This window comes from Salvelinus sp. IW2-2015, unplaced genomic scaffold, assembly GCF_002910315.2.
Source record: "Salvelinus sp. IW2-2015 unplaced genomic scaffold, ASM291031v2 Un_scaffold6808, whole genome shotgun sequence".
NCBI lineage: Eukaryota > Metazoa > Chordata > Actinopteri > Salmoniformes > Salmonidae > Salvelinus > Salvelinus sp. IW2-2015.
This window is the reverse complement of record NW_019948069.1, coordinates 338-17,846: the sequence shown is the minus strand read 5'-3', so window position 1 is coordinate 17,846 and position 17,509 is coordinate 338. Positions and strand designations below refer to the sequence as shown.

At 49.8% G+C, this 17,509-nt stretch overlaps 1 protein-coding gene across 1 annotated transcript; it reads right to left on the bottom strand.

Moving 5' to 3' along the window:
* Positions 1-15,801: 15,801 nt before the first annotated feature.
* On the bottom strand, positions 15,802-17,082 carry LOC139027016 (uncharacterized). Its single transcript, XM_070442216.1, has one exon. It carries the CDS (start codon positions 17,080-17,082, stop codon positions 15,802-15,804), a length of 1,281 nt encoding a protein of 426 aa, XP_070298317.1.
* Between the last annotated feature and the right edge of the window lie 427 nt (positions 17,083-17,509).

The window sequence follows — 17,509 nt, the reverse complement described above, 5'->3', positions numbered from 1 at the left end:
ACATGTAACGCATCCCTCATAGATGTAACCATCCTCTCTACATTGTAAACCATCCCCCTCTACATGTAACCATCCCATCTAACATGAAGGACCATCGTACATGTAACCAAATCCCCTCTATATGTCAACACATCTCCCTCTAACATGTCAACGCGATCCCTCTACATGTAAACCATCCCCTCTACATGTAACCATCCTTCCCCTCTACATGTAACAATCCACTCTACATGTAAGACATCCCCTCTACATGTAACCCATCGACATCTACATCGTAAAACCATCTACATGTAACCATCCCTCTAGTCCACCCCTCCTACATGTCCATCTACATGTAAACCATCCTCTACATGTAACATCCCTTACATGTAACTGCCTCTACATGTACCATAACCCCTCTAACATGTAACCCATGCCCCATTAACATGTAACCATCACCCTCTACATTAACCAATTCCCTCTAAACATGTAACCGACATCCCCTCTACATGTAACCATCCCATCTACATGTAATGCCATCCCTCTTCAATGTAACCGGTTCCCATCTACATGGATAAAACATCCCCCTCTTAACATGTAAACATCCCTCTACATTAACGCATCCCTCTACAGTGTAACCATCCCCCTCTACAAATGTAACCATCCTACATGTACACCGAATCTACATGTAACCATCCCCATCTTAGCATGTAACCATCTCCTCGTTTAAACATGTAGACCATCGCCGCTCTACAATGTAACTCCCTCTAACATGTAACCCATGCCCTCCTACATAACCGATCCCCCTTACTACATGTAACCACCCCCTCTACATGTAACCATACCCCCTCTAACCATGTAACCATTCCCCCTCTACATGAGTAACCATCCGCCATTCTAACACATGTAACCATCCCAATCTACATGTAAACCATCCCCTCTATGTCACATCCCCTCTAGTATGGTAACCATCCTCTCTGTACCATTCATGTACCTACGCATCCCTCTACATTAACCATGCCCCGTCTACATGTAAACCATCCCCTCTACATGTAATCAATCCCCTTCCACCATAATAACCATCTACATGTATATCATCCCCTCTGCATGTAACCATCCCCTCTACATCGTAACAATCCCCCTCTACATGTACACCATCCCCTCTACATGTAAACACAATCCCCATCCTACATGTAACCATCCCCTCTTCATGTAACCAAATCCCCTCTTACATGTAACCATCTACATGTAACATCCCCCGTCTGCAATGTAAACCATCCCTTACATGTAACAATCCCTCTACAATGTAACCAACCCTCACATGTAAACCATCCCATCTACATGTAACCATCCCCTCATAAACATGTCAACCATGCCCCCTCTACAATGTAATACTCTTCAAATGTAAACGCATCTTATGTATCCATCCCTCCTGTGGGCTGTACCATCCTCTACATGTAACCCAATCCCTCTACATGTACTATCTTCCATGTAAGCATCCCCTCTACATGTACCATCCCCCTCTAACATGTAACCATGCCGCTCTAAATGTAACCATCCCCTCTAACATGTAACTAAGTCTCATGTAACCATTCCCCTCTACATGTAACCATCCCCTCACTACATGTACACCATCCCCTCCTACAGTGTAACTAGCTTCAATGTAACCAATCCCCCCTCTACAATGTAATCCATCCCTGTCTACATGTAAACCACCCCCGCTCTACGATGTAAACCATCCCCTCTGACATGTAACTATCTTCATGGTACACCCATGCCCCTCTAACATGGTAACCAGCACCCTCGTAGGACATGTAACCAATCCCACTCTACAATGTAAACTATCTTCAGGTGTAACCATACCCTCTCAGCACTGTCAGACCTGGAATCCACCATCCTACATGGGTACTACCATCCCTCTACATGTAAGCCATCTGCCCTTCTACATTGTAACGCAATCCCCGTCTACTGTAACCATGCCCCTCCTACAATGTACCATGCCCCCTCTACATGTATACCAATCCCCCTCTACATGTAATGCCATCCCCGTCTTCATTGTAAACCATCCCCTCCTACATGTAACGCGAACCCCTCTATATGTAACCATGCCTCTCTCTGTACATCCCCTCTACATGTAGAACCCATAACAACCCCTCTAACCAATGTAACCATCCCCTCTACCATGTTAACATCCCTCTACACTTGTAATCATTCCCCTCTACCATGTAACCATCACCCGTCTTCAATGTAAACCATCCCCTCTACAGTGTAAACCCAATCGACCCTCTAGAGTGTTAAACCATCCCCTTAGATGTAACCACTCTCCCTCTACATGTAACCTCTACATGTAACCTCCCTTCTACTCAGTGGCATAACCATCCCCCTCTACATGTGACCACAGCGGCATCCCCTCTACATGTAAACCAGGCCCCCTCTACGTGTAAAAATCCCCTCTCACACTGTAAACATCCCCTCTAATCATGAACCATCCCATCTACATGTAACCATATACCATGTCAACCATCCCTCTACAATGTAACCATTTAATTAAACCATCCCCTTCTATATGTTTACCATGCCCATCCTACATGTAACCAATCCCCTCTACATGTAACCATACCCCGTCCTACATGTAACCATCCCCTCTACATGTAACCCATCCCTCTACATGGTAAACCATCCCTCTACATGTAACCATCCCTCTACTATGTAACCATCCCCTCGTACCTGTAGACCATCCCCCTCTATGTAAACGCCATCCCTCTACATGTAAACATCCCCGTCTTCATGTAACCACTCCCCTCTACCAATGTAAACATCTCCGCCTCATAACACTGTAACCTAATCGCCTCTACATGTAATCCAATCCCCTCCTAACAATGTAACGCATCCCTCTAACAGATGTAATCATACCCGCCTCTATCACATATACACCCATGCTAATATGTAAACCATCCCTCTACATGTAAACAATCCCCTCTACATGTAACCATCCCCTCTACATCGTAACCATCCATCTACATGTAAATGTAGAGGGGATGGTTACATGTAGAGGGGATGGTTACATGTAGAGGGGATGGTTACATGTAGATGGTTACATGTAGAGGGGATGGTTACATGAACGTTGTCAGAGAGGAATCTGAATTTGCAATACACCCAAACAGCCAAAACACAAAGTCTTACCTGAAATAAAAGTCCATATAAGAAACTCGACACACAGTGGTCTCTAATGAACTAACCTAAAATTGTACGAACCGAACAAGGTGCCTTAATGCAAACGGCATTGAAATTCTCAAATCATTAATATTGTTTTCCAAGGTCAGTCATTCCAATCAACCCGATTGCATGTTTGAAACGTTCCGGATCATACTGAAAGCCCAGATAAACGTCAGAAAATATTTCTTACCGAGCCATCGGTCTTATTTTGACAAGCCGACATGACCTTTCACCTCATGGTAGAAAACGGACTGTCAGAGGCTCTGACGGACACCTCCAAGCAGCTAAAGCACCAGGTCTCTAGATCCAACTGGTGTTGTTTTAAGAGGGTTTAAAATACTTGTGACCACTTCAGAACACAGAGCACCGAGTCCCCCAAATGGCACCCTATTCTCTATGTAGTGCACTACTTTTGACCAGAACTTTATGAAAACCCTGTCAGCTCTGGTCAAAAGTAGGGCACTATAAAGGGTGCCATTTGGGGCAGCAGCAAAGAGATTTCATGGGTATCATGTGTAGAACGTGATGTCTGAGAAATAGCGGGCATAAAGGGAGGATTTTAATTGAGATAAAGTTTCTCACTTTGTTTATTGCTTTTGAAGTGGACCACGTTTTTAAGTCTACAACCGGAACAACAAAGGAACTGTACATTTTATGAAGAGGTAGTCAAACTCTTGGTCAAAACGAGAGTTAATATGAGCATTTTCAATCAGAAATATATTATGAATTAAAAGGTTAGTAGCAGTCAGTAGTAGGTTGAAAGTGTTCTTATGAATGTACATTTTCTGACATTTAGTCTTCATTAGGTATTACAGTCATGTAGCTTCATATTTTATTTAAATTGGGGCGGCAGGTAGCCTAGTGGTTAGAGGAGGTGGGGTAGACTAGTGTTTAGATGAGGCAGGTAGCCTAGTGGTTAGAGGAGGTGGGGTAGACTAGTGTTTATATGAGGCAGGTAGCCTAGTGGTTAGAGCGTTGGACTTGAAAGGTTGCAAGATCAAATCCCCGAGCTGACAAGGTAAAAATCTGTTGTTCTGCCCCTGAAAATAAGAATTTGTTCTTAAAATAAAAACATGGGATGACAAAGTACCATCGCTTACAGGTGAATTAGAGTTTGGAGAAGTCTTACTGCTTCTGACTGCGCCAGAGAATCTTGTCGACGAACATGCTATCACGCTACATTTGAAAAATGGCGGCTGACCATTATTCTCACCTGTATAAATTGTATGTGGAGACAAAACTCAAGAGTTGTTGGAAACTGTCCTTTCAGACTGGGGAGAAATTCAGATCCATTAGCTACCTTTAATCCCAGATCACAGTACTTAGTCATCAACGTTACTTATCATAACGACAAGTCTAAATCTAAATTCCCAATGGCACCCTATTCCCTGTATAGTGCACTACTTTTGACAAGGGCCCATAGGGATCTGGTCAAAAGTAGTGCACTATATAGGGAATAGAGTGCCATTTGGGGACAGGACCTAAGTCATGGTGGGGATGTGTGCCAACCAGGCAAGTCCTCACGTCTTAATAACAGTATATATATATATATATAACTGAGCCCCAGTTTCCACAGTGACGCATCACAAAGTAACCAAGTACCTCTATTCAATCAAATACTGGTTTCCAGGTTGAGAATAAACAACGAGAGAGAACATACTTGAGTCGTCAGTAGTTTCTTCTAGACTAGTGTTTTCTCGAATTAGGTTTCCGAACCACCTAWTGGGTGAGGACTGACTCCTCTTCAACCATGGCTAGAAACGGTTGACTCCATTCTCCCACCCCCACAAAAAAAACTCCAAAGACTTCAGGACTGCGTCCCATTTTGCACCCTACACAGTGCACTATTTACGGAATAGGGTGCCGATGTGTGTGCCGTCTCTGTGGGCTCAGGTCACCGTTACTGACAGAGACGCTAGGCTAGTTAGCATACTGGGATGGATTACCTGTGAGCCTGTCCTTGGAGAGCCTTCCGGACCTAATAGTGTATCAGATGGCGTGTTAATTACTGTGCCTTCAGAAAAAGATGGGCTGGACTAGGCTGGACTAGAGCTGACGGATCTGTGTGTGTCACGAGAGGTTGGTGGCGCCTGAATTGGGGAGGACGGGCTCGTGGTAATGGCTGAAGGGGAATGAGTGGAATGGTATCAAATACGTCAGACAATAGTATTACATGGTTTCCATGGTTTCCATGTGTTTGATGCCATTCCGTTTGCTCCGTGAGCCGTCCTCCCCTCAGCAGCTTCCACTGGTGTGTGTTTGTGTGTCTGTGTGTCTGTGGTGTGTGTTGTGGTGTGTGTGTGTGTGGTGTTGTGTTGTGTGTGTGTGTGTGTGTGTGTGTCTGTGTTGTGTTGTGTGGTGTGCTGGCGCTGCGTGCGGCGTGCGTGCGTTGCGTGCCCGCTGTGGCGTTGCGTGCGTGGCGTGCGTCGTGCGTGCGTATGCAGTGCGTTGGCGTGCGTGCGTGCGTGGTGCGTGCCGTGCGTGCGTGGCTTTACTATACTTGTCGGATCCAGAAGTCCAGATAGTAACCAACTTCTAAAATTTAGAGAAGTTGAGGCATTTTGTAAAAAGGCTTTAAGCTTAGATTAGCTTAAGTAGGGTCTAGCTAGTTCTAGCTTTAGATGTTGTGAGCGTTATTTGTTAGGTGTTAGGGTGTAGATGGGTCTAGGAGTTAGGTAGCTTAGCTTTAAGGTTAGGCGTTAAGGTTAGTTGTTGGTGTTTAGAAATTAGGATTTGGTCTTAAAGGTTAGGGGTTAGGTTAGTGTTGGGGTAGATTTAAGGAAGTTAGGTCTTATAAGGTAGGGGTAAAGGTTAGGTGTTGGGGTTAGAATTAGGAGTTTAGGCTGGTAAAGGTTAGTGGTAGGGCTTAAAGGTTAGGGTTTAGGGGTTAGTTGTTGGGTTAGAATTAGATTAGTTAGGAGTTTAGGCTTAAGTTAGGGGTTAAGGTAAGTGTTGTGTGGTTAGAATTAGGAGTTATTGTCTATAAGGTTGGTGTTAGGGTTAAAGGTTTAGGGAAGTGTGTGTTGTGTCGTTGTCGTGTGTGTGTGTGTGTGTCGTTTGTTCTGTGTGTGTGTGTGTGTGTGTGTGTGCGCGTATCTCTCTGTGTGTGTGTGTTTGTGTGTCACCATCTGTAGGTAATGGGGCAGATGCACCCACATGGAGGTGGGAGAACAGCCTGGTCTCATAGACTAGACGTAACATAGTAAATGTAACTTTGATCATGTTTTCCCACTGCTTTACTCATCTCATATGTAAATACTGTATTATATTCTACCGTATTTTAGTCAATACCACTCCAACATTGCTCGATCTAATATTTATATATTTCTAAAATTCCATTATTTTACTTTTAGATTAGTGTGTATTGTTGTGTATTGTTAGATATTACTGCACTGTTGGAGCTAGGAACACAAGCATTTCGCCACACCCGCAATAACATCTGATAAATATGTGTATGTGACCAATACAATTTGACTTGTAAATCCGGATTAGCTAACCCTTCCTTGTAGCTAACCCTTAACCTAGCTAACATTTGCCACCAAGCTAGAACTAGAAACATATCCAATATTTTGGAATATGTTAACATATTGTGCATTTTGTAATAAGTAACCTATCATACAAAATTGGTTGATGGACATCCACAAATTAATACATTCCATACGAAACATAACATATCTTATCTAATTGAGTGTCTCGGATTTACGTACAGAATAATACAAAATGCTCTGAGACCAGGTTGGAGAGAAACACACACTTTCGGAGGTATTATGGACCAGACACATTACAGTTGAGTAAACCCACAGCCTAGATTACCTTCTCCCCTCTTCTTCTCTTCTGTCGTTGTGATGAGAAAAGAAAATGTCTGCCAAGAGTAAGTCGTTTTGATGTGAAAAGAAAATGTCTGCCAAGAGTAAGTCTTGAAGCAGCTACAAGGTTATGGCAAAGGTGATTGTACTTTTTGGCTACTTCTTTCAAGAGTAGGACTCCTCTTTAAGGCTGAGTCCCATATGGCACCTTCTCTACAGTGTACTACTTTTGACCGGGGCCCATATTGTCTACACTTCATAATGKATAGGGTGCCGTTTGGGATTCTTGGTACTTCCCATTGTGTGCTTGAATGAGTTGTCAGTCGTCGGCCAGCCGGGACAAATCAAGATCTATCAAGCTGGTCCATCTTCATTAAAATGGCTCCTGTCACACAACTGATCAGTCAAACTGTGTGTGTGTGTGTGTGTGTGTGTGTGTGTGTGTGTGTGTGTGTGTGTGTTGTTGTGTGTGTGATGTGTGTGGTGTGTGTGTGTGGTGTGTGTGTGTCGTGTGACCCGATGTGGGGTGTGTGTGTGTGTGTTTGTGGGTGTGTGTGTGTTAACAGTAGGGGCAGAAGCCCCCTTATAATGACGAGGAGAACAGACAGGAGGGCATTTGACTTAACCCTCCGTTGACTTTAACCTCAACCAACCCCCAGCCCTTCCTCCTCAGAACCCCTGGCTGACTCCTCCCTATCCCTCAGAACACACACACACACACACACACCACACACACACCACACCAAACAACAACGAGCGCACAGCGACACACACACACAACACACACACACACACACACACACACAGAGGCACACACACACTGACAGCACCTGAGCACAGCGACAACACACACACACACAAGACCAGCACAGCGAGAGCAAAAGCGAACGACACCTCACAAGCCGTGGCAACACGACCACACACACAGACACACCTCACACAAACACACACACCGTGCAAGAGGAGCGACGAGCGACACAAACAACAGAGCAAGCGCTCGAGAGACCCTACAACTTACACAGCCGGCATAGCGTAAGAAGAGCACAGAAAACCCCTCACTTGTATACCCATCGTAACGCGGTCCAACACACCCCCTCCAGATCCTACAAAGCGCATTGCGTCTCAGAACCCCCCGTCGCTCCCCCGTTCAGATCAAAAGCACCTTGGGGGGTGTTGAGAGGGAGCTGACCCGGTTGGCGAACAGCGGACTGAGTACCTGCTGTTTGGGCTAGCCACACAGTAGTGAAAAGAGACAAAGACAGTGAGTGAGCGTTCTGGTGAACATTAGGCTGTGCGCTGTAGGGCTGTAGGAGATGACGGAACTTCCGGTGTCCTTGCTAGGCTGTAGATGACAAGCTTGCCTTTCCGGTGCTAGGGCTGTGAGAGATGACAGCTTTCCTTGCCGTGGCTGCAGGCATGTAGATGACAGACTTGGCCTGTCCTGCTGAGGCTGGTAGATGACAGACTTCCTTGACCGTTGCTAGGCGGTGTGAGATGACAGACTTGCGCTTCCGCGCTGAGCATGTAGATGACAGGACCAGGTGGAAGTAGAGTGTACAACGTGCCGTCTGCGGAGGAGAGTGGCTGGCGCTTGTCCTCTCTGTGGCAGGATGGGGATGGGAGTGGCTGGCTGGTCCTCTCGTGGGGGCGGAGAGATGGGATTGGCTGGCTTGTCTCTCTGTGGCAGAGACGGGGAGTGGCTGCGCTGTCCTCTCTTGGAGCAGGGAGTGACGGGCAGTGGCCTGGCTGTCCTCTCTGTGGGCAGGGATGACGAGGGGGGGGAGTGGCGGGCTGGTCCTCTCGGTGGGGCAGGATGACGGAGAGTGGCTGGCTGTCCTCGTGCTGGGGCAGGATAGACGAGGAGGGAGTGGCAGGCTGTCCTCTCTGGTGGGAGGATGACGGGGAGTGGCTGGGCTGTCGCGGCGTCCGGGTCCCGGCGCCGATCGGTGGCGGGGGCGGAGGGAAGACGGGGGGAGTGGCGAGGCGGGTTCCTGCTCTGGGGCACGGATTGACGAGGGGCGGGGAGTGGCAGGTGGTCCTCTCTGTGGCAGGATGAACGGAGTGGCTGCAGTGTCCACTCTGTGGCAGGATGACGGGAGGGCCAAGTGGGCAGCGTCCTCTCTGCCGCGGGGCTCCGACGAGGGCGAGTGGCAGCTGTCCTCTCTCCGCTCGGCAGGAGTGACGAGCCGCGCGTCCGGTCGCTCCACTCGTGCAGGATGACGGGAGTGGCTGGCTGTCCGCTCTGTGGCAGGATGACGAGGAGGGGCAGGCTGGTCCTCTCTGGGGGCAGGATGAGGCGAGGAAGTGGCCAAGCCTTCCTCTCTGTGCGCAGGGAGGGTGACGGCTAGCGCCGCTGGCTGTGCCACTCCGTTTGTGCAGGATGACGGGAGTGGCTGGCTGCTCCTCTTCGTGTTGGCAGGGATGACGAGAGTGCTGTGGTTGGTTCTTGTCATCGACACACAAGGCAGAGAGACACAGAACACAGGACATAACCGAAGCAGTTACTGACATGCAAGCATCTAGCCTGTCTTGACCGTACTGTTTGGTGTGGGTGGATGTGTGTGTGTGTGTGTGTGTGGGGTGTGATGGTGTGTTGTGGTGGGTGGGTGTGGTGTGCTGTGTGTGTGTGTGTGTGTGTGGGTGTGTGGGTGTGCTGTGTGTGGTGTGTGTGGTGGCGGAGTGGTGTGGGGAGGAGGGAGAGGGTGGTGTGTGTGTGGTGGTGAGGGGCGCGGTGGAGGGGGGTTGTGTGTGTGTGTGGTGTGGTGTGTGTGTGTGGTGTGTGTATAGTTGCTTGTGACCTGGGTGGAAAAAACATCGCCCGTGGGTGGGCGTATTCGTTAACAAAATTATTCAATAATGAGTATTGATATTCGAAGTAGAGCTGCTGTTTAATGTTTGTTTGTGCGTGTTTAGGTCATGTGTTTATTTATCGTGACTTGACTTAATTGTAGAATGAACTTTACTCGTCCCGTAAAGGACAAAACACGTTGTGCTTTTTTTGAATATCACTTCTATAAAAACAGGGCCCCCTTTTTTGGTTTTTTCAAAGGGGACTGTCAGACAATTACGTGGGACAACAGGGAAGTAAATGAATGAGTTATGGCTTATGTCGACTCTGGAGCGATTGGAGAGAGATGGGCAGTCATGGTCGGCAGGTGATAATTACATATCAAAGCATCATATGTAATGGATTGTTTGTACGTTTGATGCATACGGGGGACAAAGTTAGGGTGTTTAGGACAAGAGGACAAGCACACTGTCCAGGATAATACTTCCACACTCCATCCCCCAGGGGCAGCAGCAACTTGACCAGGTGCTGAGCGAAGGCGCTTGGTTATAAGCACATCAGGTGCATGTCCAGGGTAGGGGTGGTGATCAGTCAGAGAATGCACAAGAGGTCTCTGGGATTCATCTTTAATATACACATCTATCCAGAGCACAACCAGATGGGAAGGAGGTTGCAGTTATAGAGCTGGGCCAATGAGGCCTTTCGTGTTTCGATGCTTAGGGTAAAGCGTCACTGTTCGTTTGGAGCATGCCTTTGGCCTATTCCCTATATTACGTAGTCCAAAAATGTATCACTTCAGTGGTGTTTCAATTGTCACACTCTGAACAAAGAAATATATACCCGAACTGTGGATCTCTAATAGACCCAGTGAGAGTCAAGAGAGAAAGATTCACTGCCCCAGTGGAACAAGGCTCGAAGCTGCTGTCTTCCCTGACGCAAGGTAAAGCTAGCTTGTGCTTCCCATGACCAGGTAAAGACCGCTGCTGTCTCCTGGACCAGAGGTAAGCTGCTGTCTCCCTGGACCAAGCGTAAGGCTGCGGTGGTCTCCACTGGCTGGACCAAGGTACAAAGCTGCTGGTCTCCCATGGCACACCAAAGGAACACGCTTGGCTGTCTCCCTAGGACACAAGGTAAAGCTGCATGCTCTCCACTTGGACCAAGGGTAAGCACTGCTGTCTGGCTAGCTGGTCTCTGGACCAAGAAGCTGAGCCGATCTCTACATGGACCCAACTGCGAGGGTAACGATGACCGCTACCCCGGAAAGGTAAAGGCTGGTGTCATCTATGGACAAGGTAAAGACTGCTCGTCCCCTGACCAAGGCAATGCTGCACGTCTCCTGCGACACAAGGTAAAGCAGCTGTCTCCCTGAACCAAGGTAAAGTGCCGTCCTATGACCAGGCTAAAGCTGCTGTCTCCTTAAGGACCAGAGGTACAGCTGCCGTCATCGCACATGGGCAAAAAGTAAAGTGCTTCTCCCTGAGACCCACAGGTACGCGCTGATTCTTCCCTGGACAAGAAAAAAAAAAAACAAAAAAACAAAAAAAAACAAAAAAAAAAAGAAAAAAAGAAAACAAATGAAAAAAAAAAAAAAAAAAGAAAAAAAGAAAAAAAAACAAGAAAAAAAAAAAAAAAAAAAAAAAAAAAAAAAAAAAAAATAAACGGTAAAAAGCTGCTGTCCCCGGCCAAGGTGGCAAGGCTGGATGTCTCCCTGGACCAAGGTAAAGCTGCTGGTCTCCCTGAGACCAAGGTAACGCCGCTGTCTCCTGGACCAAGGTAAAGCTTGCTGTCTCCCTGGATCAAGGTTAAAGCTGGCTGTCTGGCTGCTGGTCTCCCTGGACCAAGAAAAGCTGCCGTTCTACCCTGGACCAAAGGTAACTTCTGCCGTCCTCCCTGGACCAAGGTAAGGGCTGGTGTTCTCTGAGGACCAAGGTAAAAGCTGCTGTCGCCCTGGACCAATGGCAGGCTGCAGGTCTCCCTGGACCAAGGTAAAGCTGCTGGTCTCCTAGGAACAAGGTAAAGTGCCGTCTTCTATGGACCAAGGGTAAAGCTGCTGTCTCCTAGGACCAAGGACAGCTTGCCATCTCCCTGGACCAGGTAAAAGCTGCTGTCTCCCGGACCAAGGTAAAGCTGCTGTCTGGCTGCTGTCTCCCAGGTCCAAGGTAAGCTGCTGTCTCCTGGACCAGGGTAAGGCTGGTGTCTCCCTGGACCAAGGTAACGCTGCCTGTCTCCCTGGACCAAAGTAATGCTGTGGACTCCCTGGACAAGGTAAGGCTGGTTGTCTCCCGTGGACCAAGGTTAAAGCTGCTGTCTCCTGGACCCAAGGTACGCTGCTGGTCTCCCTGAGACCAGGGTAAAAGCTTGCTGTCTCCCTGGACCAAGGTAAAGCTGCTGGGTCTCCCTGGCCAAGGTAACGCTGCTGTCTCCCTGGACCAAAGGTAAAGCTGCATGTCATCCCTGACCAAGGTAAGGCTGTTGTTCCCTGGACCAGGTAAAGCTGCTGTCTCCCTGGACCAATGTAACGGCTGCCTGTCTTCCCTGGACAAGGTAAAGCTGCTGTTCTCCCTGGACCAAGTAAAGCTGCCTGTCTGGCTGCTGTCTCCCTGGAACCAAGGAAAAGCTGCCGTTCTCCCTGCGACCAAGGAACGTCGTCTTCGCCTGGGACCAAGGTAAAGGCTGGTGTCTTATGGACCCAAGGAATAAGCGCTGTCTCCCTAACAAGTTAAAAGCTGCCCGTCTCTATGGACCAAGGTAAAGCTGCTGTTCTCCAGACCAAGGTACAGCTGCCGTCTCCCATGGACCAGGTAAAGGTGCTCTGGTCTCCCTGACCAAGGTTACAAGCTGCTGTCTTGGCTTGCTGCTCTACACAGGTACCAAGGTAACGCTGCCGTCACATGGACCAGGTAAAGCTGCACGTCTCTATGACAAAGTGGCTAGAGAAAGCTGCCGTCTCCCAGACCCTATAGGGTTAACATCTATTGCCTCTCCCTGGACCAAGGTAAAGCTGCTGTCTCCCTGACATACCGGTGACAGCTGCGTTCTGGCTGCTGTCCTCCAGGTCAAGGTAAAGTACTGTCTCTAATGACGCGAAGGTAAGCTGGTGTTGTCATACCCTTGGGACCAGCAAACGAGTAAGCGCTCTGGTCTACCCATGGGACCAAATGTACCAGGCTGTTGTGTCCTCCAGAACGCAAGCGGTAATGGCTGGCTGTCTCCCTTGTGACGCAGTAAAGCGCTGATCCTCCTGCAACGCAAAGCGTAGACTGCTGCTGTCTCCAACCAAGGTACAGCGTGAGTCTCCTGTGGACCAAGCGTAAAGCTGCTTGTCTCCCTGCGGACATATGTAACGTGTGTCTCCGGACAAGGTAAAAGCTGCTGCTCCTCCCTGACCGAGGTAAGGCTGGTATGCGCTCTGGACCAAGTGGTGATAAAAGCTGCTGTGTCATCCTGTACCAAAGCAGTAACGCTGCGTCTCCCCTCGACCAGAGCAAATGCGCTGTCCTCTGGTTCCGATAGGTCTACAAAGCTGCTGGTCTGGCTGGCTGTCTCCAACTCGGACCAAGCGAGACAAAGCTGACGCCCGGTTTCCCACCTGTGATATTCAAGGTGGTAACGATCGACCTCGGGGGTGTTCGACGGCCAGCTTACCTGTCCAGGGAGACCAGCCCAGCTTAACTTGTCCAGGGAGACTGCAGCCTTTGCCTTGTTCCAGGAAGACAAGCAGTTACCTTGGTCCATCGAGACACCACGCCTTACTGGTCCATTGAGACGCATCGTTTTACCCGTTGGTCAGGGACACGCAGCTTTTCCTTGGTCCAGGGAGAGGACAGCAGAGACGCTAGCTTTACTTGGTATTCCAGGATGACAGCAGCGTTACCTTGGTCTCCAGGGGGAGACAGCAGCGGACGGCCCCGAGCCAGACCTGACCGTCAAACAACACGGGGCAGTTAACAAACGCGATCAAAGATAGTTATTGCTTTTACATCCAATGACAGTAAGGCTTCGGTGTCTCGGGAATGGACCAAGGTACAAGCTGCTGTCTCCTGCGACAAGGCAAGGCTGCAGTCTCCCTGCGGAACCAAGTAAAGCTCCTGTCTCCCTGGAACAAAAGGTAAAGCTGCCGTCTTCTATGGCCAGTAAAGCTGCTGTCTCCCTGGACCAAGGTAAAGCTGCTGTCTGGCTGCTGTCGCCCAGGTCCAAGGTAACGCTGCCGTCCACTATGGACCAAGGGTAAAGCTGCCGTCTCTATGGACCAAGGTAAAGCTATGCCGTCTCTATGCGCCAAGGTAGCTGGTTGTCTCCCGGACCAAGGTAAAGCGCTGTACTCCCTGGACCAAGGTAAAGCTGCTGTCTCCCTGGGCTCGTGTACATTCAACATCTAGGCTCATTTCCGCTGATTTCCTCCATAAATAGACATTATTTTCATTCACCGTCCAGACCACGTAACAAGGTGACAGACTCTGCTGTCTGGTCTGTGTGCAAGCTGGCATCCCTGTAAAACGACTTCTCATGTAATCTTTGGAGAAACCACACACACAGAAACATAAACTTACACACACATACACTTATGGCACTACTTACACACACGCACACACCACACACACAAAACACACACACACACACACACCACGGGATGTGTATTCTGCGTCGTTAGCGGTGACCATCTTCAACGAGGGCCTTTTAAACCTGAAACCAGGATGGAAAGACATAGCAGCTTTTAATTTAACCAGCTAGATCAGCTTGTGGGGCCTTGATTGCCACCACTCAAGTCCAAACTCCCTCGTCCCACCTGCCTCCCTGTCTCAGTCACCTGCTCCCTGTCTCAGTCCACCTCCTCCCTGTCTCCAGTCCACCTGCCTCCCTGTCTTCAGTCCACCTGACCTCCCTGTCTCAGTCCACCTGCCTCCCTGTTCAGTCCAACCTGCCTCCCTGTTCTCAGTCCACCTGCCTCCCTGTCTCAGTCCACCTGCCTCCCTGTCTCATGTGAATACGGTGCTCAGTGGATTACCGGGGTTCATGTGATAACCGGGGTTCATGTGATACGGGGTTCATGTGATACCGCGGGTTCATGTGATACCGGGGTTCATGTATACCGGAGTTTCATGTGATAACCGGGGTTCATGTGATACTGGGGTTTCATGTGATACTGGGGTTTCATGTGAACTGGGTTCATGTGATTACCGGGGTTCATGTGAATACGGGGTTCATGTGATACCGGGGTTCATGTGATGACCGGGGTTTCATGCTTGATACCGGGGTTCATTGTGATACTAGGGTTCATGTGATACCAGGGCTTTCATGTGATACCAGGGTTCCATGTGATACAGGGGTTCATGTGAATACCTGGCGGTCCATGTGATACTGGGGTTCATGTGATACCGAGGTCATGTGATACTGAGGGTTCATGTGATACCGAGGTCATGTGATTACTGGGGTCCATGTGATACTGGGGATCATGTTGATACCAGGGTTCATGTCGATACCGGTGTTTCATGTGATACCGAGGTTCATGTGATACGGGGTTCATGTTGAGTACAGGGGTTCATGTGATACCAGGTTCATGTGATACAGGGGTTCATGTGATACTTGGGCGTTCATGTGATACTGGGGTCTATGTGATACTGGGTTCATGTGATACCCAGGTTCATGTGATACAGGGGTTCTATGTGATTACTGGGGTTCATGTTGATACCGAGCGCTTCATGTGCTACTGGGGTCATGTGATACTGAGGGTTTCATGTTGATACTGGGGTTTCATGTGATACCGGGCGTTCATGGATACCGCGGTTCATGTGATACAGGGTTCATGTGGATACCGGGGTTCATGCTGAACCGGTGCTATTGTGATACCGGGGTTCATGGTGATACCGGGGTTCATGTGATACTGGGGTTCATGTGTGATACAGGGTTCATGTGATTACTGGGGTTCATGTGAAACCGGGGTTTCATGTGATAGTGGGCGTGGGCTTATGGTTTGTCAGGTCCTCTCTGACTCTCTCTGAGTGGTGAGACAGAGAATTAAGATTCTCCCGAGAGACCTTTTCTTCCTCCTCCTATCATTCCCCCTCCTGTCGTTCCCCCCTCCTTTCCTCCTCCTGTCGTCCCCTCCTTTCCCTCCTTCCTGTCGTTCCCCCATCCTTTTCCCTCCTCCTTTCGTTCCCCCCTCCTTTCCCCTCCTTTCCTGTCGTTCCCCCCTCCTTTCCCTCCTCCTGTCGTTCCCCCACCCTTCCTCCTCCTGTCGTTCCCCCACCTTTCCCTCCTCCTTTCGTTTCCCCCCTCCTTTCCTCCTCCTGTCGTTCCCCCCTCCTTTCCCTCTCCTGTCGTTTCCCCTCCTTCCCTCTTCCTGTCGTCCCCCCATCCTTTCCCTCCTCCCTTTCGTTCCCCCCTCCTTTCCTCCTCCTGTCGTTCCCCCTCTTTCCCTCTTCCGTCGTTCCCCTCCTTCTTCCCTCCTCCTGTCGTTCCCCCACTTTCCCTCCTCCTGTCGTTCCCCTCCTTCTGTCGTTCCCCCACCTTGCCCTCCTCCTGTCGTTCTCCCTTCCCTTTCCCGCCTCCTGGTCGTTCCCCTCCTTCTGTCGGTCCCCAATCCTTTCCCTCCTCCTTTCGTCTCCCCCCTCCTTTCCCTCCTTCCTTGGCCGTTTCCCCCTCCTTTCCCTCTCCTGTCGTTCCCCCATCCTTTCCCTCCTCTTTCGTTCCCCCTCCTTCCCTCCTCCTGTTTCGTTCCCCCTCCTTTCCCTCCTCCTTGGTCGTTCCCCATCCTTCCCTTTCCTCCTTTCGTTCCCCATCCTTTCCCTTCCTCCTTTCGTTCCCCCCTCCTTCCCTGCCTCCTTCGTTCCCCTCCTTTCCCTCCTCCTGTCGTTCCCCCTCTTTCCTCCTCCTGTTTCGTTCCCCATCCTTTCCCTCCTCCCTTTCGTTCCCCCCTCCTTTCCCTCCTCCTGTCGTTCCCCCTCCTTTCCCTCCTCCTGTCGTTCCCCATCCTTCCCGCCTCCTTTCGTTTCCCCCTTCCTTTCCCATCCTCCTGTCGTTCCCCTCCTTTCCCTCCTCCTGGCGTTCCCCCTCCTTCCCTCCTCCTGTCGTCCCCCATCCTTTCCCTCCTCCTTTCGTTCCCCCTCCATTTCCTCCTCCTTGTCGTTCCTCCTCCTTTCCCTCCTCCTGGTTCGTTCCCCCTCCTTTCCCTCCTCCTGTCGTCCCCCATCCTTTCCTCCTCCTTTCATTTCCCCCCTCCTTTCCCTCCTCCTGTCGTTCCCCTCCTTTCCCTCCTCCTGTCGTTCCCTCCTTTCCCTCCTCCTGTCGTTCCCCCATCCTTTCCCTCCCTCTGTCGTTCCCCCTCCTTCTGTCGTTCCCCCATCCTTTCCCTCCTTTCCCTGTCGTTCCTCCCTCCTTCCATCCTCCTGTCGTTCCCCCTCCTTCTGTCGTTCCCCCATTCCTTTCCCCTCCTCCTTTCGTCCCCTCCTTTTCCTCCTTCCTGTCGTTCCCCCATCCTTTCCCTCCTCCTTTCGTTCCCCCTCCTTTCCCTCCTCCTTGTCGTTTCCCCCCTCTTACCTTCCTCCCCTGTCGTTAAACCCCTCCTTTCCCTCCTCCTGTCGTTTCCCCCTCCTTTCCCCTCCTCCTGTTCGTTCCCCCTCCTTTCCCCTCTCTGTCGTTCCCCCATCCTTTCCCTCCTCCTGTTCGTTCCCCCCTCCTTTCCCTCTTCCTGTCGTTCCCCCTTCTTTCCCTCCTTCTGTCTTCC